The 26,205-nt window shown below is 42.1% G+C and overlaps 1 protein-coding gene across 1 annotated transcript in view; it reads left to right on the top strand.

Annotated features, from left to right (window-relative positions):
• Positions 1-12,014, top strand: part of LOC111979751 (tenascin-R-like) — a 178,943-nt gene extending 166,929 nt beyond the window's left edge. Inside the window, 3 exon segments of the mRNA XM_070449031.1 lie at positions 1,739-1,900; positions 2,380-2,543; positions 4,013-12,014. Coding sequence (XP_070305132.1) covers positions 1,739-1,900; positions 2,380-2,543; positions 4,013-4,135 — 449 coding nt within the window. The 3' untranslated portion in view covers positions 4,136-12,014.
• Positions 12,015-26,205: the final 14,191 nt, after the last annotated feature.

The raw sequence follows: 26,205 nt of genomic DNA, 5'->3' as shown, positions 1-26,205 counted from the left end.
GAGGAAAACATTTATTCAATTAATTTTAGAAGAAGGCTGTAATGTAACAAAATGTGGAAAAAGTCAAGGGGTCTGAATACTTTCCGAATGCACTATATATACTACATGACCAAAAGTATGTGGACACCTGCTTGTCGAACATCTCATTCCAAAATCATGGGCATTAATATGCAGTTGGTTTCCCCTTTGCTGATAAAACAACCTCCACTCTTCTAGGAAGGCTTTCCACTAGATGTTTGAACATTGCTGCGGGGACATGCTTCCATTCAGCCACAAGAGCATTCGTGAGGTCGGCACCGATATTGGCCGATTAGGCCTGGCTCGCAGTCGGCGTTACAATACATCCCAAAGGTCTTCGATGGGGCTGAGGTCAGGGCTCTGTGCAGACCAGTCAAGTTCTTCCACACCAATCTCGACAAACCATTTCTGTATAGACCTTGCTTTGTGCACGGGGCATTGTCATGCTGAAACAGGAAAGGGCCTTCCCCAAACTGTTGCCACAGAGTTGGAAGTACAGAATAGTCTAGAATGTCATTGTATGCTGTAGCGTTAAGATTTCCCTTCACTGGAACTAAAGGACCTAGCCCAAACCATGAAAAACAGTCCCAGACCATTATTCCTCCTCCACCAAACTTTACAGTTGCCACTATGCATTGGGGCAGGTAGCGAACTCCTGGCATCCGCTAAACCCAGAATTGTCCGTCGGACTACCAGATGGTGAAGCGTGATTCATCACTCCAGAGTCCAATGGCGGCGAGCTATACACCACTCCAGCTGACGCTTGGCATTGCGCATGGTGATCTTAGGCTTGTGTGCGGCAGCTCGGCCATGGAAACCCATTTCACGAAGCTCCCGAGTAAGTAGTTATTGTGCTGACGTTGCTTCGAGAAGCAGTTTGGAACTCAGTTGTGAGTGCATTACGCACTTCAGCACACGGCGGTCCCGTTCTGTGAGCTTGTGTGGCCTATCACTTCGCGGCTGAGCTGTTCATAGATTCCACTTAACAATAACAGCACTTACAGTTGACCGGGGCAGCTCTAACAGGGCAGACATTTGACAAACTGCCTTGTTGGAAAGGTGGCATCCTATGACAGTGCCACATTGAATGTCACTGAGCTCTTCAGTACTGGCCGTTCTACTACCAATGTTTGTCTATGGATATTACATCGCTGTGTGCCCGATTTTATACACCTGTCAGCAACAGTATGGCTGAAATGGACAAATCCACTAATTTGAAGGGGTGTCCACATACTTTTGTATATATAGTGTGTATACACAGTATCAGTCAAATTTTTGGACACACTTATTAATTCAAGGGTTTTTCTTTATTTTACTATTTTCTACATTGTAGTATAATAGTGAAGACCGCAGTGTGATGGAAAAGCCGCCGACAAGTGCTCAGTGTATGTGGGAACTCCTTCAAGACTGTTGGAAAAGCATTCCAGGTGAAGCTGGTTGAGAGAATGCCAAGAGTGTGCAAATCTGTCATCAAGGCAAAGGATTGCTACTTTGAAGAATCTCAAATATAATATATATTTGATTTGTTTAACACTTTTTTGCTTACTACATGATTCCATATGTGTTATTTCATAGTTTTGATGTCTTCACTATTATTCTACAATGTAGAAAATAGTAAAAATAAAGAAAAACCCTTGAATGAGTAGGTGTGTCCAAACTTTTGACTGGTACTGTATGTATGTATAATATTTGTGTGTTTTTATTGTCACTTCTTTTTCAGGTTTGGACAACATACAGAAGCTCTCAGCTCAAGGTCGCTATGAGCTCCGGATCGACATGAAGGATGGCCAGGAGTCTGTCTACGCCAGCTATGACAAGTTCGCCATTGGAGACGCCAGGAATCTGTACAAACTCAGGATAGGAGAGTACAATGGCACAGCTGGTGAGCATTTATGTACACTCTACTCTATGTGGTGCTGATTTAAGACCAATCAACTGATCTATTGAACATATATGACCTCTAACAGCCAAGACATGTTTTTATTTTACCAGGCAAGTCAGTTAAGAATAAATTCTTATTTACAATGATGGCCTAGGAACAGTAGGTTAACTGCCTTGTTCAGGGGCAGAACAACAGATTCAGAACAGACCTTGTCAGCTCGGGGATTCGATCTAGCAACCTTTCGGTTACTGGCCCAACACTCTAACCACTAGGCTACCTGCCGCCCCACTGAACAATAAAAGCCGTTTTCCTCCATCTTCTTTATGGTTTCTTGAGGAAACGTGTTGTACTTATCTTATCTCCCATCCCTCAACACTTGGCTCCAGCCCTATAGTATTATACGCTTCAGACTGCCAGTGTACGTACCCATGTCATGTGCTGGTTCCGTCAGTTCAATTCATTTTCATTCCCTGTCACAGGGGACTCGCTGAGCTATCACCAAGGCCGTCCCTTCTCCACCAAGGACAGAGACAATGACATTGCCGTGACCAACTGTGCTCTGTCCTACAAAGGAGCCTGGTGGTACAAAAACTGCCATCGGGCCAACCTGAACGGGAAATACGGCGAGTCGAGACACAGTCAGGTTGGTGTCCCTGTTATCATCCGCACTGGGACTGAGCAGTGGGACTGAACAGCTGCCTCAGCTTACCACTGTGATGACTGGCATTAAAGGCCACACTGTGAGATTCCCAGTCATTTCCATTAAAGACGTAAAGAAAACTTTAAATCTCTTACTGCTTTCCCAACAGTGTGATATTTGTTACAAGTAAGAGTCTTGTAAAGAGCTTTTGATGAGACTACTACAGAAGCCTTGCAACATTACACAGATCAGCAGTTTCCAATATCTTTAACCTTTTGATGACATGAAATGATCTCAGACATAACAAGAGGAACTAGCTACAGGTAACTACCAAAATAAAGGAAACACCAACATATACCTAGGATAGGATAAAGTAATCCTTCTACCCCCCCCCCCCCTTATGAGTTAGAGCACTTTTTGTAAAGTGGTTGTTACCACTCGGACAATCATAAGGTGAATGCACCAACTTGTAAGTCGCTCTGGATAAGAGCGTCTGCTAAATGACTTAAATGTAAATGTAAATAAAGTATCTTAATAGGGCGTTGGGCCACCACGAGCTGCCAGAACAGCTTCAATGTGCTTTGGCATAGATTCTACAAGTGTCTGGAACTCTATTGGAGGGATGCAACACCATTCTTGCATAAGAAATTCCATAATTTGGTGTTTATGGATGGTGGTGGAAAACGCTGTTTCAAGGGCCGCTCCAGAATCTCCCACCGGTGCTCAATTGAGATCTAGTGACTGAGACACACACGCCCACACACACACACACACACCCTTTAAACCCCCTATACTCCTTTGAGAATCTTCTGTCAAAGTCACTGAGATCTCTTCTAGCCATGGTAGCCAAAATAATGGGCAACTGGACTTATTTATACATGACCCTAAGCATGATGGGATGTTAATTGTTTCATTAAACTCAGGAACCACACCTGTGTGGAAGCACCTGCTTTCAATATACTTTGTATCCCTCATTTAATCAAGTGTTTCCTTTATTTTGGCAGTTACCTGTGCATTGTACTGTAGGTAAGATAAGAATGTCTGCATTATTTTTATCCACTAATTGAGTTATGGTCTACAATGACCATAGTGAGATCAAACCACAAATAGCATTGAAAATGTTTACACATTTTTCTGAACAGCACAATGGGCAATATTAGAAATACCACTAAGGTTGGTCTGAGTCAGCTGAGGAAACAGGAGACCGCTGAGGAGACAGGAGACAGCTGAAAAGACAGGAGACAGCTGAGCATGTCACATTTGAATTAGTAGTGAACTGAACATTGAGGACAATATCCAGATGAGACATACTGTATAAGTCATATAGTAAAGTTTGTGGCCGTACGCACATCCTTGATAAAGAAGTGCACTGTACATATTCTAAGAAAACCATGTTGTGTCATATCAGATATCTCTGTTTCCAAACACTGTTCTCTCTTGATCCTACATTGTCCTCTCTTCATCCTATACAGGGTATCAACTGGTACCACTGGAAGGGCCATGAGTTCTCTGTCCCCTTTGTGGAGATGAAAATGAGGCCGTTCAACTACCGCAGCATCAGTGGCAAGCGAAGGAGGTCCACTCCTCCAGAATAAACCCCTACACCTTACCCCTCAACCCCAATCCAGCTTGCTGTTCCTACTTTTACATAAGGCTGAAAGACAAAAGGAGGAGCTATGCAATTTATACAAAATTTGAATGACAATGGTTCTGTTAGCTAGCCTGGATATGCAGACTGAATTCAGCTCTGTTTCATGTTTGTTTCACAATCCATTCAGTCTGGATTTTAAGGCTATCTATTTGCTAAAATAGGGAGGTAAACCATAAGATTTTTGTGTTTAGTTATTTGCCCTGTCCTGGAAGGTGAAGAGATGAACTCAGAGTAGCTGTCATGAACTTCTCTCTATCTATACAATATAAGTACATGAGAGCTAGGATTATTTTCCCCATTTAAAAAAAGTAATTTTAACAAAATTCTATATGCCCGTAAACAAGTAAGATATCTCTATTTTTATAACTGATATTGTAACAAAGTTAATTTATTACATGATATAATTTGATGCCTTGTTATTGATATTTTTATTGAAATAGCAACCCTCCATGAGTTTCATAGTCAAATGCCTGCATGGAGCAATTCATTGGACATTGACAAAACATTGGCACTCATAATGAGCCAATCAGCATTCACCAAGCTACACACCAGTCTGTAGCAGTGGATTCAACATCAGCTATTGATTTATTTATTTATGTCCATTTGTCCAATTTGCTTTTGAATGTACAATAAAATCCCAAATCCACACCCTGGTTGGAATGGAAGAAACAGGATCACCAAACAATAGCTGCTCAACTTGAAATGTATAGGCCTAGACTCCAGTGCCCCATTTAGGAAGAAAATAACAGTGAGCAAGTTATTTACGCTGAGGTAATACATAGTATGACCATTGTCATTCAATACTTGTCTTTACACTGCCCTGCATAACTCAATATATAACATTGTTGACCAATATTCACATACGGTATTCTCCATGAGGAAATTCCAACTCCACAAACAAATACAAAGCTGTGTGAAGATCCTGTATAGGAGGTAGCGCTCTCAAATGTTTCCACACTATGTTACTTGCATTGATGGTGCTAATAGTTCTGACATGAAACCAAAGATTTGCTGAAGAGAAAATGCGCTGTCGACAGAGCTCTCTTTCTTTGTAACCTCATCATCACCTTAGCAGATGTTTCTGTGATCCTCGGTTTTAGGCCCAGCAACAATTCTCATGGTTACTTTTTGAACATTAGTTCTTTGTCAGTATTTTAGTGAATGATTTGAAATTGATAAGCTCATTTACTGTATGTTGGTGTTCGATAGTCGTCCTGTACATTATACAATCCTCCTGTCTCACCCGTATTTAATGTTTAACTATGTTATGCCACCAGTGCAAGTAACACTTGGCCTGCTGTAGAGAACCCCTCATGTCCTCCATGTACATCTGATGGATACACTGTAATCCTACTTATCCAATACTTTTCATCAAATCGTTTAATTGTGTTGTTCTCCTTAGTTGTTTTTATTGACTAATTGACTAATATTTTCATTCAGATATGGCTTAAATACCCTCACCCAATCTCTACAAACTGTAACAACCACACAGTGGGTCATAATCATTTTGTACATTTTATGTCGTTCATTGTCCTTTAGACTTGATGACTTGAAACAATGGTGATTGTCCATCCTATAGACTACTGGTACTAATATATCCATATAAGAATTAGGAGGAGGAGACATATTTCAGTATTTACCCTTGTAGATGCAGAGTAATATAGAAGCATTAAGAAACGCTGATACTACTTCCCCTATTGTTCTAACCATAGTTGTTAACACAGACTTGTTTTGAAAAGGGGTGAGCCTACTGCATGCTAACAATCATGATCAACATCTTCATGGTAATAACAAACGTGTCATCAGAATCTGCATCGTTGGGAAGGGCTCGTAAAGCAAGCATTTCACGGTAAATTCCACACCCTTTGTATTCAGCGCATGTAACAAATAAAATGTGATTTGATTTTGATTTAATTTTGAATTTAAATGTAGAAATTCTCCTCTGAATTCTGCTTGTCAAGTGACTGTTTCAGATCTGTTAATGCAATGCATCTCCCAGAGCAAGACATTGTGTTTTCTTTTTCACTAGAATAGGATGTGTACTTATTTATTAACTACTTAGACTAACTTTGCCTCATGGCACTTTTTGCAAGGAATGAGAGTGATGAAGCTCTGTAGATAACAGATGGAATGTATGTAACATAAGAGATATCACTTTTGTCAAACGCTGGTGTGCCCGAATTGTAATCCAAATGCTTACTGACTCCTGCTCTCTTTTACAGAAATCTGAAATTAATGAATTGTCAATCAATCAATCAGAATGACACAGTCTTATTTTGCAAAGCCTCAAGCTTGGTCAAGTGAAGTGTTCTGATTATCCAGAAGATTATCCAGAAGTTGTTGCAGGCCTATTCCAAGCTGTAGGACAGGTATACTGTAGTTCTTATTTATGTTATGATTCCTTTCAGTAACTTAACCTTTTCCTTCACACCCCTGGTTTAGCAGGGCTGTGTGCAATGTGCACACACATTAAGCTTGTTGTCACTATTTAAACCCCCAGAATCTCTGCCAAGAATTCAAGTTGAGGTCTGAGCTGGAAAAGTTATATTTCAAATGCAGTGACTAAATACCCTTACCTGTTTTGATATGGTTCAAGGGGAGCCTAAAGAGAGAATATCTACAAAGAACTAGAATTTTGATCGAACGGTGTTAGAGTAGTAAGATACTGTTATCTTGTGTTAGGCTTGCGATGTAAAAGCACATCTAACTATTGAAGGGAACCTCAAGTGCAAATGCATGTAATCAATGATGGCTGAGAGAATGCTGAGTGCTAAAGAATATAAACAGATTGAGGGATACTGAGGAGGAAAATAAAACCCACAAAAAATGTATTGTCTGTAAGAAAGGTAATAGAATCTCAATATGCTGAATATAACGTTGTTTAATCATGCCTTTACAAATCAGGACAACACTTTGCACATGCACAAAATTGTCAAAAGTATGTGGACACCCCTTCAAATTAGTGGATTCAGCTACTTCAGCCACACCCATTGCTGACAGGTGTATACAATCGAGCACACCGCCATGCAATCTCCATAGACAAACATTGGCTGTACAATGTCCCGTACTGAAGATCTCAGTGACTTTCAACTTGGCACCAACAAGTCAGTTCGTCAAATTTCTGCCTTGCTACAGCTGCCCCGGTCAACTGTAAGTGCTGTTATTGTGAAGTGGAAACGTCTAGGAGCAATAACTGCTCAGCTGCAAAGTGGTAGGCCATACAAGCTTACAGAACAGGACCGCCGAGTGCTGAAGCGCAAAGCGTGTAAAAATTGTTCAACCTCAGTTGCAACACACTATCAAGTTCCAAACTGCCTCTGGAAGCGACGTCAGCACAGCTTCAGCACAGCTTCATGAAATGGGTTTCCATGGCCGAGCAGCCGCACACAAGCCCAAGATCACCATGCGCAATGCCAAGTGTCGGCTGGAGTGGTGTACAGTTCGCCACCATTGGACTCTGGAGCAGTGGAAACGCGTTCTATGGAGTGATAAATTAGGCTTCACCATCTGGTAGTCCGACGGACAATTCTGGGTTTGGCAGATGCCAGGAGAACGTTCCCTGTCCGACTGCATAGTGACAACTGTAAAGTTTGGTGGAGGAGAAATAATGATCTGGGGCTGTTTTTCATGGTTCAGGCTAGGCCCTTTAATTCCAGTAAAGGGAAATCTTAACGCCACAGGATGCAATGACATTCTAGACAATTCTCTGCTCCGAACTTTGTGGCAACAGTTTGGGGAAGGCCCTTTTCTGTTTCAGCATGATTTCAGGTCCATACAGAAATGGTTTGTCGAGATTGTTGTGGAAGAACTTGACTGCAACTGCACAGAGCCCTGACCTCAAACCTTCGGGATGAATTTGAACGCCGACTGCGAACAAGGCCTAATCGACCAACATCAGTGCCCGACTTCAGTAATGCTATTGTGGCTGAATGGAAGCAAGTCCCTGCAGCAATGTTCCGACATCTAATGGAAAGCCTTCACAGAAGAATGAAGGCTGTTATAGCAGCAAAGGGGGACCAACTTCATATTAATGCCCATGATTTTGGAACGAGATGTTTGACAAGCAAGTGTCCATATACTTTTGGCCATGTAGTGTACGTGACAGGAGTATTTGTGAAGCTGGTACTAATTCCATAAACTGTGGAAACCGAACCGTGTAAATAAAGTATACCTCTACCAGGCATTGTCAGACCTCTACTAGACAGCAACTGTGAAGCAGAATAATAGACAGTACCATTCAAAAGTTTGGACACACCCACTCATTCCAGGGTTTTCTTTATTTATCCTATTTTTTACATTATAGAATAATAGTGAAGACATCAAAACTAAAAAAAATACACATACGGAATCATGTAGTAACCAAAAAATTATTTGAGATACTTCAAAGTAGCCACCCTTAGCATGGATTACACCTTTGCACACTTTTGGCATTCTCTCAACTATCTTCACTTGGAATGCTTTTCCAACAGTCTTGAAGGAGTTCCCACGTCTAATGAGCACTTGTTTGCTGCTTTTCCTTCACTCTGTGGTCCAACTCATCCCAAACCATCTCAATTGGGTAGAGGTTGGGTGATTGTGGAGGCCAGGTCATCTGATGTAGCACTCCATCACTCTCCTTCTTGGTCAAGTAGCCCTTAAACAGCATGGAGGTGTGTTGGGTCATTGTCCTGTTGAAAAACAAATTATAGTCACACTAAGTGCAAACCAAATGGGATGGTGTATCACTGCAGAATGCTGTGGTAGCCATGCTGGTTATGTGTGCCTTGAATTCTAAATAAATCACTGACAGTGTCACAGCAAAGCACACCCACACCATCACACCTCATCCTCCATGCTTCATGCTTCATGGTGGGAAACACACATGCAGAGAGCATCCGTTCACCTACTCTGCGTCTCACAAAGACCAAAGGACAGATTTCCACCGGTCTAATGTCCATTGCTGGTGTTTCTTGGCCCAATCAAGTCTCTTCTTCTTTTTGGTGTCCTTTACTAGTGGTTACTTTTCAGCAATTCGACCATGAAGGCCTGATTAACACAGTTTCCTCTGAACAGTTGATGTTGAGATGTGTCTGTTGCTTGAACTCTGTGAAGCACTTATTTGGGCTGCAATTTCTGAGGCTGGTTACTCTAATTAACTTATCCTCTGCAGCAGAGGTAACTCTGGGTCTACCTTTCCTGTGGTGGTCCTCATGAGAGCCAGTTTTATCATAGCGCTTGATGGTTTTTGCGACTACACTTGAAGAAACTTTCAAAGTTCTTGTCATTTTCCGGATTGATTGAACTTCATGTCTTAAAGTAATGATGGACTGTCGTCTCTTTGCTTATTTAAGCTGTTCCTGCAATAATATTGACTTCGTCTTTTACCAAATAGAAACATCTTCTGTATACCACCCCTACCTTGTCACAACACAACTGATTGACTCAAACGCATTAAGAAGGAAAGAAAATCCACAAATTAACTTTTAACAAGGCACACCTTTTAATTGAAATGCTTTCCAGGTGACTACTTCATGATACTGGTTGAGATAATGCCAAGCGTGTGCAAAGCTGTCATCAAGGCAAAGAGTGCCTACTTTGAAGAATATAAATATAATATATATTTTGATTTGTTGAACACTTTTTTTGGTTATTTAATGATTCCATATGTGTTATTTCATAGTTTTGCTGTCTTCACTATTATCTTACAATGTAGAAAATAGTAAAAAATAAAGAAAAACCCTTGAATGAGTAGGTGTGTCCAAACTTTTGACTGGAACTGTATAGATGTTTTTATTTTATTTAACTAGGCAAGTCAGTTAAGAACAAATTCTTATTTCCGGGTTAGGCCAAACCCTAACCCGGAGGACGCTGAGCCAATTGTGCGCTGCCCTATGGGACTCTCAATCACAGCTGGTTGTGATACAGCCCAGGATCAAACCAGGGTTTGTAGTGACACCTCTAGCACTGAAATGCAGTGTCTTAGTCCGCTGCTCCACTCGGGAAGAATGTGGTTAATTCTTACATTTTGGGGGGAAAAATGTATTTCCCCTTAGGGCCAACTCGATCTGTCCTACTATTGCTCCCATGCCATCACTTTCATCATAAAGGAGAAGGAATAGTTCTGATCTTAGAAATATAATCACTAGAATGGGTCTAACACACACCGTTGTGATTCCATTTCTATGGTTCTGATAATAGGACTGCACATAATCAACCTCACAGAAAAGACTAATGCTTTAGTCACAGTTTATCACAGATCCTATGTAAATTAAATGACGGACAATTGCATGGCTGTATAAAACATCATGCAGATTATGGGTGAATTATCTCATCACTTTAGGATGATTATATCACCGACAGAAGAAGGAGCTAGATGTCTCACAAGATGCATTAATCTGAAGCATTGTTTTACAATTTCCACTCACCATCAAATATAATGATGAGAGGAAGTCCAGTGGCGAGATGTGGGAGAAAATTGATCTAGAAGAAACCTTGCCGACATTCTGCTAATTAACATTGCTCTCAGTACAGTTTTCTGTTCCCAAAACTAGAATCTGTTACGAACAGAGTGCAAATAATGTGTTGTTAGTAGGAGTACAAGGGCGAATTGAGTTATTGCACACACGTACTTCACAGAGAAGGCGTTCCCTAACAGAAATATGCAAATACATGCTAAAAAGCACCAGTAGGATCTCACTAGCTCGTGCTTGGCTCTGCCCACGTCCTTGCTTGTTCTGCCACAGTGCTTAATTTGCTCCCATTGGAAACAACGGCATTTAGATACCTTGGTTTGTTTACCAGTATCTTTGATTACATTGCCCTAGAATCATTAGTGCTTAGTGCTCAGAAATATAGATTTGATATGCTGTAGGAATAACATTGCTGTTACTCTGTTAGTAGGCATTCTAAATTAATGTTGTTGCCCTCTCTACCCAGTAGCTGATGTAGAAGGATCAGGACAATAGTCAGATTGGACCTACATCCCAAATGGTACCCTATTCCCTGACCAGGGTCAAAAGTAGTGCACTATATACAGAATAGTGTGCCATGTGGGATGCAGTTAGGGTTTTGAATGTGATAGCCTGAGGCCAAGTTAGCATCTCGACCTTAAAGGATTTATGAGCGGTGACTTGTATGAGAAGCTGTGGTCTGCTCTTCTATTTGAACAGATGAGATACTGTGAAGCGTCTCTGTTTTATCTGGAACACATACAGCAGATCTTTGTATTTATATCTGAGAGAGGTTTCAAGATTTTTCCTGTGTAAGGATGGGAGTGAAATTAAGACTGCATTTTTCTAACAATGTTGAGGGCAGACTTTACTCTATTATTCATTTGCATAACAGATGGTAGCAGCTCATCTAGTGCTTCAGAATGTTCCATATTTCCCCGTTACTTAACCAATCACAGCTTCCCAATTTACTGGAACAACAACTCGCACTGGCTCACAACTCAAACCCACAATCTGTTCCTCTGTTGTGTCATTTAATCAGGCTTATAGTAAGTGTGTGGAATATTTTCCTGTCATTTATTTATATTGTGGTATGTATGACTACTAGACACAGCTATGTTATTAATTTTTCAATTGATGCAACACTGTTGTATAGCTGAAAAGAGCCCCAAGGAATGTTAAAAGGTGTACTTTACCTGTTTGGCTTAAGATCCCATGAAGAATGTTGAGGAAGGTTGAGACCGTGGAAAAGCTACTTTGATTAGTATCTGGATTGTGTTGTATAATCTTGGATATTACTGATCAGATTAGTTCTAGTTTGACTTAAAAACATGTACTGTATAGTAAATTTTTTAATACATTTTCTACATATTAATAAAATATTCCAATAGTCAATGTTGCTGTTTACAAGTGCAGTTATTTCAGATGTTATTTTCTGTTTCAAGTCCATTTACATGTTTTATAAATGAACACAACAATCTAACAATAATTTCACTTACACTAATAGTTGTTTTTTGCTTGAATATATATCATTCAATATCTTTCAAATCTCTTGGCCTATTTTTTTTACAGAGAATGTATTCTCAGTAACTCACATGTACAGTATGTTGTGAGTTCATGAAAGTGTGTGAGTGATTTTGTGTTGTGTTGGGTCATGCAATGATGGGATTCTCTGTGATGGCTGCAGCAAAGGGGCTGCCATCAAACCCAACACTAACTGACCCACAGAGGAAGAGCCTGACGGAAACTTGAGGCTGTGTCCCAAATAGCAACGCGACCGATCCCGGGAGAGTTATCTTTTCTTTGTGAAGGGCAGGGCACCCTGGAATGGGTTTGCTCCGAGAGGGGCCCAAGCCCTGGAAAGCGTCGTGGTTCCGGCGGCGTCCGGTGAGCTCTCGCTGGCCCTTGAAAATCCGTGGGAGAGGGTGTAAATCTCGCGCCACCCTATTCCCTATATAGTGCACTTATTTTGATCAAGTAGTGCATTCCATAGGGACACAACGTCAGAGTCTGACAGACACTCACACAACCTGGATATCATGCTTAAGCTTTAAAAATTAAATTAAATCAAACTTTATTTGTTACATTCGCCAAATAAAACAAGTGTAGACCTTACCGTGAAATGCTTACTTACAAGCCCTTAACCAACAGTACAGTTCAAGAAGATATTGACCAAATAACTAAAGTAAAACATAAAAAATATTAAAAAGTAACACAATAACATGACAATAACGAGGCCATATACAGGGGGTACCGGTACCAAGTCAGTGTGCGGGTGTACAGGTTAGAGGTAATTTGTACATGTAGGTAGGGGTGAAGTGACAATGCATAGATAATAAACAGTGAGTAGCTACAGTGTACAAAACAAATAGAGGGGGGATCAATGTAATAGTCTGGTGGCCATTTGATTAATTGTTCAGTAGTCTTATGGCTTGGTGGTAGAAGCAGTTACGGAGCATTTTGGTCATAGACTTGGCGCTCCAGTACCGCTTGCCGTGCGGTAGCAGAGAAAATAGTCTACGACTTGGGTGACTGGAGATTCTGACCATTTTAACGGGCTTTCCTCGGACACTGCCTAGTATATAGGTCCTGGATGGCAGGAAGCTTGGCCCCAGTGATGTACTGGGCCATACACATTACCCTCTGTAGCGCATTATGGTCAGATGCCTAGCAGTTGCCATACCAGGCAGTGATGCAACCGGTCAGGATGCTCTCGATGGTGCAACTGTAGAACTTTTTGAGGATCTGGGGACCCATGACAAATCTTTTTAGTCTCCTGAGGGGGAAAATGTGTTGTCCTGACCTCTAAACGACTGTCTTGGTGTGTTTGGACCATGATAGTTTGTTGGTGATGTGGACACTCTTGACCCGCTCCACTACAGCCCCATTGATGTTAATGGTGGCCTGTTCGGCCAGCCTTTTCCTGTAGTCCACGATCAGCTCCTTTGTCTTGCTCACATTGAGCGAGAGGTTTATGTCCTGGCACCACACTGCCAGTTCTCTGACCTCCCATAGGCTGTGTCGTCATTGTCGGTGATCAGGCCTACCACTGTTGTGTCGTCAGCAAACTGAATGATGGTGTTAGAGTTGTGTTTGGCCACGCAATCGTGGGTGAAAAGGTAGTACAGGAGCGGACAAAGTACACACCTCTGAGGGGCCCCAGTGTTGAGGATTAGCGTGGCAAACGTGTTGTTGCCTACCCTTACCACCTGGGGGCGGGCCGTCAGGAAGTCCAGGATCCAGTTTCAGAAGGAGGTGTTTAGTCCCAGGGTCCTTAGCTTAGTTTTGAGCTTCGTCGGCACTATGGTGTTGAACGTTGAGCTGTAGTTAATGAACAGCATTCTCACATACGTAGGTGTTCCTTTTGTCCAGGTGGGAAATCATTAAGGCAGGTTACCTTCGCTTGCTTGAGCACAGGGACTATGGTGGTCTGCTTGAAACATGTAGGTATTACACACTCAGTCAGGGAGAGGTAGAAAATGTCAGTGAAGACTACCGAGAGCATTATCACACAGTCATCCAGAACAGCTGGTGCTCTCATGCATGCTTCAGTGTTGCTTGCCTCGAAGCGAGCATAAAAGGCATTTAGCTCATGTGGTTTGTTCGCGTCACTGGCAGCTCACGTCTGGGTTTCCCTTTGTAGTCCGTAATAGTTTTTGTAATAGTTTCCTGGCCAGCCGGCTGAGGCATAGGAGCCTGACGTCAAGGCTGAGGCATGAACGCCTGTCGATCGCGCCGCGTGTGAAAGCCCGATGATCCGTCGGAGACGGAACAGTCTAACGAGCCGGCTGGGCGAACAAGACCTGACGATCCGGCTGAGGCCCGACGTGGGATGGGCGGAAGGAAACCTCTCGAGCCAGCTAGGGCGTTGAAGCCCGACGAGCTGGCTAGGCACCCCCAGTTCCATTGGCGGCGACCCAGGACCGACGTCACCACCAACCGGAACACCAGTACTCCCCGATGCTTTGTGTCATGGCTTCGCGATTCTGTAAGGGCCAACGCCGGACAGGAGAAGCAGGTAGTCAGACATTTATTCGGGAACAGACAAGGAAACAAGACAGGAACAGCGTTGGAACACGGGTAACACAGACATGAGACAATTAATCCCAAAGCAGGGAACAGAGCTTGGGAACAGACAGATATAGGGAAGGTAATGACACAAGTAATTGAGTCCACGTGAGTCCAATGATCGCTGATGCGCGTGACAGGGGGATGGCAGGTGTGCGTACTAATGGTGGCTTGAGTGCGTAATGCTGGGGATCCTGGCGCCCTTGAGTGCCAGCGGGAGGAAGAGCGTGAGCTGGCGTGACAATAATGGCATGTCTTAATTAGTCATTAATTAAATAAAAATGTCTAGCAAGCAGAAATGATGCACTAAATAATGAACAACACAATTACTGCCGGAAGTAGTTATGTTAAAAACAGAACAGCATACTGCGGGAAAGACCAAAGATTAGGCCCAAGTCATGGCTATCTATACTCTGTCCTTATCCAAATATAACATGGACAGCGCTGCTTTTGAAAACATAATTCTGTCTGCCTTAATTGAAAAAACATGTCACTGACTCCAGGTTGTCACGAGGTATTGCAATATACTGTGGTAAAACAATAATGAACCTATAACAAACAGTAACATAGGATAAATGTCAACACCTGATGTTTGGTGTCTGTAGCCAGCTTGAGCTTAAAACACCAGAATAGGACTCTTGGTATTCTTCACTGTGCTCGTCATAACGTGTGTGTACTCCTGCTTAACTGCACAATTGTCTCACACACACACTGTATAAGGACGAAAACCATTAATGGGTCCTGAGGTCCCTCTGCCCCTCTTCCAACACACCAGTCATTTCACAGATCACTGGGAGGAATGTGATGAAAGGCGACACTGTAAAACCAGCCCCAAACCTCGGCCTGGTTGGGCGGCTTGCGTTGGTTTCACAACTCACTGAGCCCTGGAAGCAAATTGGGTCTGACAAGTGCTGCTCTCCGTTGGATTGTGTAATGGCGCCGGTAACACGTTGGCTTAATTGAGAATTGAGGGACCGGGAACGGATTGATGGGCAGCATTGATACTTCTGACATAGCTAACATTTAGTAAGCCAGTGGGGCTACTCAACATGAATGTTTCCAGGCCATGAAGAAGACTAGTGACAACTCCATTGGAGGCAGGAAAATAAGAGGTATGAGTTTTTGGCTACATGTTGTGCTGTCTCTCTCTTGCTTTTTCTCTTCTTGTAGGGCGCGATTTAGTCAGTGATCTAGTGTTGTGTATGTTTGTGTGCAAGGTGACGATGTCGTTATCTGAACTGATCACATAGAGTTTTGCCAGCAAATCACTGATAACTCATCAATAGTGAATAGCCATGATTACAAAGGCAAACTATGTCAGCATTGTGCAGTTATTGAAATGGGCTTGTATGTTATAATTAAAGAATCATAAGATATCCGTCCTCATGTTTTGTTAAACAGTCCATGACGAGGACTATGACAAATGAGGACTATGCAATACTTGCATGTGGCGACATGCTTACAAAGCATAATTTCTGGAGTGTAAATATTCTGGTCAGAGTTGACTCCTATCACATGCTGAGATAATACAGGAAAGAGAGCGTCTGTGTATAAGTCAACATGGCCAGAAGGTATAGAATTACTCTACAATGTGCAATCTTTTGTTGTAATTGATGCTCAAAGGCATCATCTCTGTACAAATCCCATCCTCCTTCCATCCATGGGTCTATTCAAACCATTCTCTTTTGTCCCATTTATTAATATGCCACAGCATAGACAATCACAAAAGTGCCTCTTAAGGCTGTGGACTGGGCGAGCATTGTTAATGCTTTGCTTCTTCGTCTCCAAAATAAGTAATGTTTTGTCCTGGAGACCTTATTGCTGCCCCTCTGGAAGGAGTCCAAGTAAGCACTTCCTGGTCCATGTGAATGTGAAGTCTCAGGCCCACTTTATCGTTCTGCCTCAAGGCTCTGGGCTCTGTTCTATATCTGTCCAGCTCAGAGCTGTTACAGGCCGTTCAGGGTGAAAAGGTATAGGAATGCGCCCCAATAGCACTATAAGTAGTAGTGCACTATAAAGGGAATAGGGTTCCATTTGGGAAGTAGACTAGAAGTAATAGAATTGAAATCTCAGGACATGCTAGTGAAAACATTCAAGACACAGCAGCATTTCATTTGAACTGCTCTCTAGTTCTATTTTGTGGGTTAAACCATACAGTTAGATAATGTCATGTTATACGACGGAACGCACAATGTTTGACCTCTGTTACTGTCTCTTTAATGTAATTTTACATTGATGATTGAATCATAATCTAAGTCATGCTGTGTAGCATGTGCCTCTTCTAGACTCTAGCTTGGAGCTAGAGCTATTATTATGTTTGTATTATTTTGAGTGAGCTCATTGCTCTTGAAGAATTTTAGGCCAGGAATGAACATGAGGTCAATCCACTGCCTGGTGGGAAACTCTCTACAATGTGTCTGTTCTTTTAAAGGAGGGGTAAAATATGCCTATTTATTTAACCAGGCAAGTCAGTTAAGAACAAATTCTTATTTACAATGATGGCCTACCCAGACGACACTGGGCCAATTGTGCAACGCCCTATGGGACTCCCAATCCCGACTGGATATGATACAGCCTGGATTCAAAACAGGGACTGTAGTGATGCCTTTTACACTAAGATGCAGTGCCTTAAAACTTCTTGTCAATAGGGGGGGCGCTGTTTTCACTTTGGAAAAAATCGTGCCCAAATTAAACTGCCTCGTACTCTATTCTAGATCATACAATATGCATATTATTATTACTATTGGGTAGAAAACACTCTCAAGTTTCTAAAACTGTTTGAATTATATCTGTGAGTAAAACAGAACTCATTTTGCAGCAAACTTCCATACAGGAAGTGAAAAATCTGAAAACGAMGCTCTGTTRCAGGGRCTGCCTATTCAATTGCCTWATATTTATCGATKTGCATGCACTTCATACYCCTTKCACTAGATGTCAACAGGCAGTGGTAGGTGGAATGGGGTGTCTAGCTTGATCTGAGGCCGAACAAGAGCTTTTGGAGTGACAGGTCTGGAAATGTCTTTGTCTTCTCTGGCGCGCGAAGTACGTCGACATTGTCTTCTGATAAGCGTTCGGTATACACGSCMYATATCTCCGGCTCTGATTTTATTTGATACATGTGATAATAACATCYTAAAYTAMGTTTTTTCAACCGAGTTTTATCAGWTTATTCAACGTTTATTGGGACTTTTGGAATTTTCCGTTCTTTGCGTCAAGAGAAGATGGGCATGTTCGCGCCACATGGCTAGCTAAGGTTGCTAATTCGACAGAAGAAATGGACATTCTAAAACCAAACAACGATTTATTCTGGACCAAGGACTCCTTGTACAAGATTCTGATGGAAGCTCAGCAAAAGTAAGAACAATTTATGATGTTATTTCGTATTTCTGTGGAAAATGTTGATTCCTATTCTCTGCCGTTTTGGGAGCGCTGTCTCGCAATAACGCAAGCTGTTTGTTATGGTAAAGTTATTTTAAAAAATCTAACACGGCGGTTGCATTAAGAACCAGTGTATCTTTCATTTGCCATACAACAAGTATTTTTATGTAAAGTTTATGATGAGTTCTTTGGTCAGATTAGGTGAGTGTCCAAAATAGCTCCGGACATTCTGGTGAATCGATGCTACATATTCACAATGTATAACCACGGTTTGCAGCTCTAAATATGCACATTTTCGAACAAAACATAAGTGTATTGTATAACCTAATGTTATAAGACTGTCATCTGATGAAGTTGGTCAAGGTTAGTGATTAATTTTATATCTTTTGCTGGTTTTTGCGATAGCTACCTTTTGCGGTGAATAAATGCATTTGTGTGTTTGGCTATTGTGGTAAGCTAATATAATTCTATATTGTGTTTTCACTGTAAAACACTTCAAAAATCGGAAATATTGGCTGGATTCACAAGATGTTTATCTTTCATTTGCTGTACACCATGTATTTTTCATAAATGTTTTATGATGAGTATTTATGTATTTCACGTTGCTCTCTGTAATTATTCTGGCTGCTTCGGTGCTATTTGTGATGGTAGCTGCAATGTAAAACTATGATTTATACCTCAAATATGCAAATTTTTCGAACAAAACATGAATGTATTGTATAACATGTTATAAGACTGTCATCTGATGAAGTTGTTTCTTGGTTAGTGACTAATTATATCTCTATTTGGTCGGTTTTGTGATAGCTACCTATGCGGTAGAAACATGGTGAAAATATGCGGTTGAGTCTTTGGCTATTGTGGTTAGCTAATAGAAATACATATTGTGTTTTCGCTGTAAAACATTTAAAAAAACAGAAATGATGGCTGGATTCACAAGATGTTTATCTTTCATTTGCTGTATTGGACTTGTGATTTCATGAAAATTATATTATATGATATCCCTGTCCCGTTAGGCTAGGCTATGCTAGTCAGCTTTTTTGATGAGGAGGATCCCGGATCCGGGATGGATATTAAGTAACCGCTGTGCCACTCGGGAGCCCTATAATCATAAGATTCCACAACTGCCTGAAATATAAAGTTAGGAAACATCCAGTTACATATGTTGTGGCAGGTATCCTTATGGGAACTGCATAGATCATTACCAGCAATTCAGTTATTGATTATTTGAGTTGCATATAATAAAGGTACATATAATAAAGGTAAAGTACCTACTTTAATATATTGATTAATGACAGTTACCTGAAAAATAGATGTCACTGGCATTCATAATAATACAAACTAATACGAGATTAACCAAGCTTTTCAAATTAAAAAGTATCTCCAGAATTATTGGCATCCTTGATGAAGATGATAAAAAAAAGACTGTATAAAATATATACAGTGCCTTCGGAAAGTATTCAGACCCCTTGACTTTTTCCATATTTTGTTACTTTACAGCGTTATTCTAAAATGGATTACATGTTTTTTAAATCCTCAGCAATCTACACACAATACCAATCTACACACAATACCCCATAATGGCAAAGCAAAAACAGGTTTTTAGAAATGTTTGCTAATTTATGAAAAAAAACTGAAACAGAAATAACTTATTTACATAAATATTCAGACCCTTTGATATGAAACTCGAAATTTAGCTGAGGTGCTTCCTGTATCCAGGAATCATTCTTGAGATGTTTCTTGATTGGAGTCCACCTGTGGTAAATTCAATTGATGTAACATGATTTGGAAAGGCACACACCTGTCTATATTAGGTCCCACAGTCGACAGTGCATGTCAGAGCAAAAATCAAACCATGAGGTTGAAGGAATTGTCCGTAGAACTCAGAGACAGGATTGTGTCGAGGCAGAGATATGGAGAAGGGTACAAAAGAATTTCTGCAGCATTGAAAGTCCCCAAGAACACAGTAGCCTCCACCATTCTTAAATGGAAGAAGTTTGGAACCACCAAGACTCTTCCTAGAGCTGGCCACCCGGCCAAATTGAGCAATCAGGGGAGAAGGGCCTTCGTCAGGGAGGTTACCAAGAACCAGATGGTCACTGACAGAGCTCTAGAGTTCCTCTGTGGAGATGGGAGAACCTTCCAGAAGGACAACCCTCTCTGTAGCACTCCACCAATCAGGCCTTTATGGTACAGTGGCCAGACGGAAGCCACTCCTTGGTAAAAGGCACATGACAGCCCACTTGGAGATTCTCTGGTCTGATGAAACCAAGATTGAACCCGTTGGCCTGAATGCCAAGCGTCACATCTGGAGGAAAGCTGGCACCATCCCAGGTCTCCCGAGTGGCGCAGTGGTCTAAGGCACTGCATCTCAGTGCAAGAGGCATCACTACAGTCCCTGGTTCAAATCCATGGCTCAATCACAGCTGACCATGATTGGGAGTCCCATAGGGCGGTGCACAATTGGCCCAGCGTCGTCTGGGTTTGGCCAGGGTAAGCCTTCATTGTAAATAAGAATTTGTTAGTTAAATAAAGGATAAATGAAAATCCTCACGGTGAAGCATGGTGGTGGCAGCATCATGCTGTGGGGATGTTTTTCAGCGGCAGAGACTGGGAGACTAGTCGGGATCGAGAAAAAGATGAAAGGTGCAAAGTACAGAGAGATCCTTAAAACTTTCTCCAGAGCGCTCAGGACCTCAGACTGCAGCAAATGTTCACCTTCCAACAGGACAATCACCCAAAGCACACAGCCAAGACAATGCAGGAGTGGCTTCGGGGCAAGTCTCTGAATGTCCTTGAGTGGCCCAGCCAGAGACCGGACTTGAACCCGATCAAACATCTCTGGAGAGACCTGAAAATATCTGTGCAGCTATGCTCCCCATGCAACCTGACAGAGCTTGAGAGGATCTGCAGAGAACAATGGGAGAAACTTCCCAAATAAAGGTGTGCCAAGCTTGTAGCGTCATACCCAAAAAGTCTCGAGGCTGTAATCACTGCCAAAGGTGCTTCAACAAAGTACTGAGTAAAGGGTCTGAATAGAGCTGACGCTTTCAAGGAGCTGGACTCTAACCCAGACACTTATAAGAAATCTCGCTATGCCCTCCGATGAACCATCAATCGTACAACACCGGCTCCGACGCTCGTCGGATGTGGCAGGTCTTGCAAACTATTACGGACTACAAAGAGGCAAGCAACACCGAAGCATGCATGAGAGCATCAGCTGTTCCGGACGAACATCTGATCACGCTCTCCGTAGCCGATAAGAGTAAGACCTTTAAACAAGTCAACATTCACAAGGCCGCAGGGCCAGATGGATTACCAGGATGTGTACTCCGAGCATGCGCTGACCAACTGGCAAGTGTCTTCACTGACATTTTCAACCTGTGCCTGACCGAGTCTGTAATACCAACATGTTTCAAGCAGACCACCATAGTCCCTGTGCCCAAGAACACCAAGGTAACCTGCTTAAATGACTACTAACCCGTAGCACTCACATCTGTAGCCATGAAGTAATTTGAAAGGCTGGTCATGGCTCACATCTACACCTGTCTCTTATACACATCTAGATGTGTATAAGAGACAGCAATAGATCCACAGACGATGCAATTTTAATCGCACTCCAAACTGCCCTTTCGCACATGGACAAAAGGAACACCTATGTGAGAATGCTGTTCATTGACTAAAGCTCCGTGTTCAACACTATAGTCTCCACAAAGCTCATCACTAAGCTAAGGACCCTGGGACTAAACACCTCCCTCTGCAACTGGATCCTGGACTTTCTAACGGGCCGCACCCAGGTGGTAAGGGTAGGCAACAACACATCTGCCACTCTGATCCTCAACCCTGGGGCCCCTCAGGGGTGTGTGCTTTGTCCCCTCCTGTACTCCCTTTTCACCCACGACTGCGTGGCCAAACACAACTCAAACACCATCACTAGGTTTGCTGACGACACAACAGTGGTAGGACTGATCACCTACAACAATGAGACAGCCTATAGGGAGGAGGTCAGAGACCTGGCAATGTGGTGCCAGGACAAAAACCTCTCCCTCAATGTGAGCAAGACAAAGGAGCTGATCGTGGACTACAGGAAAAGGCGGGCTGACAGGCCACCATTAACATCAACGGGGCTGTAGTGGAGTGGGTCGAGAGTTTCAAGTTCCTTGGTGTCCACATCACCAACAAACTATCATGGTTCAAACACACCAAGACAGTTGTGAAGAGGGCACGATAACATATTTCCCCCCTCGGGAGACTGAAAAAGATTTGTCATGGGTCCCCAGATCCTCAAAAAGTTCTACAGCTGCACCATCGAGAGCATCCTTACTGGTTGCATCACTTTCTGGTATGGCAACTGCTAGGCATCTGACCGTAAGAGGCTACAGAGAGTAGTGCGTACGGCCCAGTACATCACTGGGGCCAAGCTTCCTGTCACCCAGGACCTGTGTCAGAGGAAGGCCCAAAAAATTGTCAAAGACTCCAGTCCCCCAAGTCATAGACTGTTCTCTCTGCTACCGCACGGCAAGCGGTACCGGAGCGCCAAGTCTATGATCAAAAGGCTCCTTAACAGCTTCTACCCCCAAGCCATAAGACTGCTGAACATTTACATTTACATTTAAGTCATTTAGCAGACGCTCTTATCCAGAGCGACTTACAACATATAATCAAATGGTCTCCCGACTATTTACATTGACATGTTTCAGTATGATAATACACAACCCCATATCACAAGGCTCTGTACACAATTCCTGGAAGCTGAAAATGTCCCAGTTGTTCCATGGCCTGCATACTCACCAGACATGTCACCCATTGAGCATGCAAATGGTGGTCACACTTGATACTGGCTGGTTTTCTGATCCATGCCTCTACTTTTTTTAAGGTGACTGATTTCCTTATATGAACTGTAATTCAGGAAAATCTGTAAAATAGTTGCATGTTGCGTTTATATTATATTAATATAATAATATTTATGTTTTTGTTTGAACTTGCAGGTTATTGCGAATACAATAACATAACAACCCACTAGGCTGTTATGTTGTTGTTTCCACATAATTTCAACAAAAATAAATAAATGTGATGATGTTGAATCAACATGGAAAACGGATTGAATTTGCAAAAAGTCATCAACGGAGGGAATTTAGTTTATTTTTCACCCAACTTTTATCCTAAAACCAATAACATAGTGATTTTTTTGGTTGATTTCACGTTGAATTCACATTAGTTGACAGCGTTGGGCCAGTAACCGAAAGGTTGCTAGATCGAGTCCCCTAGCTGACAAGGTAAAAATCTGTCGTTCTGCTCCTGAACAAGGCAGTTAACCCACTGTTCCTAGGCCGTCATTGTAAATAAGAATTTGTTCTTAATTGACTTGCCGAGTTAAATAAAGCTAAAAAAAAAATCAAATATATACTTTTCGGTTACTGGCCCGTCATAGACGTTGAAATGATGTCTGTGCCAAGTGGGTAAAGTTACCCCCCCCCCAAAAAAAATATGCACTTCTTTAAGAGTTTCTGCGGAATTTCTTCCTTTCTGTGTACATACCACATGGTGATACTGGGTAACTTACTGAGAAATGCAACAGAACAATACAGACAGAGAAACAGAAAGTAAGTTGCCAGACCACACAAATTCATGTCTCCATCTTGCTGATTTCCTCCTGAAAACAGACGCTTCTATTCATACTATAGATGTTGTCTGACTTACTGGACTGTATGTACCAGACAGTATACCCTAGTAGTCAACTACTGAGAATAACAAATCCAAGCATTGGTAGGGTCTCTTAATCCATGTCCGGACAGGTTGACAAGGTGCCTTCTTTATTCTGCCTTTTAAAATACTTGAATAACGGGAAGGAAGAGATGAGTCATGTGGGAATAACCAACCGGTTTAAACAGTGTGTCCAGTATATCATGTGGTCAAATGTACCTTGAGTCAGTGGTGTAATTTCAGCTAATCCACGTCATTTTTATAAAGTTATTTACTGCATTTCTACACAATTTAAAACCATTCGTAGAACACCTTGGCTGCTGTAGCTTCATTCACCTCAGCTGACAAGGGACATACATTTTGACGACAACAATTCATACAGCACGTCATACAGCAATTTGTTTCTATGCACTGGGATTAAAAACTGTAGTTTCGTTTCATATCAAGTCAAACAGGAGTTACGTAGTCATCTACAGCCATCTTCCACCTCTGCATTCTTTAGAGCTGTTCACTGCAGCGAGGCAAACAGCCTCCCCGTCCACTCTGAGCTGCCCGCATGGTCTTAAAACCAGCCCGCTAAATATTAAGTTTTAATATTGCATGCAAAAGTATAGTGAAATGCCTTTCTTGCAAACCTAATTTCCTTTTAATCGGGATTGGAATGATTTTTGTAGCCTATTTTAAATTGTTGGTGTTGAGCTAGGGTATGTTGTCTGCTGTACTCTGCCATACCCAATTGACGCCCCTGCCTCAAGTTCGACCTTTAGCCTGGAATTGATTGGCTACTTATTGACGTACTTTCGAAATCAAAAGTCTCTTTAACATGAATCTGATATCACAGTCAAATTACTTTCATCCAGTCACATTTACACAAGCTGTATGTTGGACCAGTCAGTCAGAAAGTGGATTGGAAAGTTCCTAAACAGGCCTTTGTTTACATCAGAGCTAATAACTACTTTTTTTACAATGCCATCACTGAAAATACAGGAGAGGTACTTCCATATATAGAGTAATCTCCATCAAATCAACTTTGTGTGTTCTTCAGATCCCTCCTCCTGTTTTCATTGCACTGGGCCAAAACATTTTACAGGAGTGACTCATGGCCTGCTTTGCTTTTGGGACTGGTTAGCAACGGAACGGCCTAGCCTATTTTTGGCCTCCGCATCCTTCTGATTTACTTTTCATTAGCACACGAGCTCATAAAATGTGCAGAGTAACGTTTCAAAGGCACCCTAATGCTGCTGTGCAGGGCAATATTTAGCCTACCCCCAAAGATTCCCAAGAAGAGCCACTTCTTTATGAGAATGTTTTCTACTGAGCAGTGTTCTTGGTTTCTGCCACAGATTATGAAAATTGAGAATAGAGTTTCCAAACAGGAAATTAGAAGAGATAATGGGTTGATTTAGCAGCACAAATAGGGGAATCCTAGCTTTGAGCAATGACTGCGGTAGTGCTAGTCTTTACATCCTGATTACAGTTCCTTTACCTCTTTACAATCTTTGAAAAAAGGGTTCCAAAAGGGTTATTTGGCTGTCCCCATAGGAGCACCCTTTTTGGATCAAGGTAGAACGAACCCTTTTCGGTTCCATATAGAATCCTCTGTGGAAAGTTTTCTACATGGAACCCAAAAGGTTATACCTGGAACCAAAAAAGGTTATTCAAAGGGTTCTCCTGTGGGGACAGACAAAGAACACTTTTCTAAGAGTGTAAGATTCAGTCCTCACCCCTCAATGTGAAGTACGACAGTATATAGCCTACAGACAGGTAACTGGGTGTAGCGTATCCCAATAAACTCCACATTAAAACAAAGCCTGGAGCAAACAGAATAAATCTCACATTCTTATTGCAAAATGAGGATTACTGTGATCATGAAACACATATACTCACATGGCCACAGCCAGCGTATTCATGGTTCAGTAGGAGGTTAACAAAATAATACATATTTCCAATAGGGGACACTTTTTGGTGTCAGTCAGACAGTCAGAGCACCTATTTGGTTTAAAAGAACATAATTCAGTGTGTATTTTCCCTCTTTCTCTCCTCATCTCTCTCTGTGAATTACAGTACAAGGGTCAAAGTGTGTATGTTGTGGGATGTGACAGTCTCTTACCAGTGAGTGCATGTTGTTTGCCACAGGCATGGATGAGGTCCATTCTCCTCACGAACAGGGTCACATGATCTCTCACAGATTTCTACAAAGCAGTCACACATCAGTGCATCTCTCTCTGCTTCACCTGTTTCCCTGCTCTGTCCACACCCTGAGCATACAGGACCCACACACACACACACACACACACACACACACACACACACACACACACACACACACACACACACACACACACACACACACACACACACACACACACCACACACACACACACACACACACACACACACACACACACAAACACAACACAACACACACACACCACACACC

The sequence above is a fragment of the Salvelinus sp. IW2-2015 genome, linkage group LG19, assembly GCF_002910315.2.
Source record: "Salvelinus sp. IW2-2015 linkage group LG19, ASM291031v2, whole genome shotgun sequence".
Taxonomy (NCBI): Eukaryota; Metazoa; Chordata; class Actinopteri; order Salmoniformes; family Salmonidae; genus Salvelinus; species Salvelinus sp. IW2-2015.
This window is presented reverse-complemented; position numbering and strand designations above follow the sequence as displayed.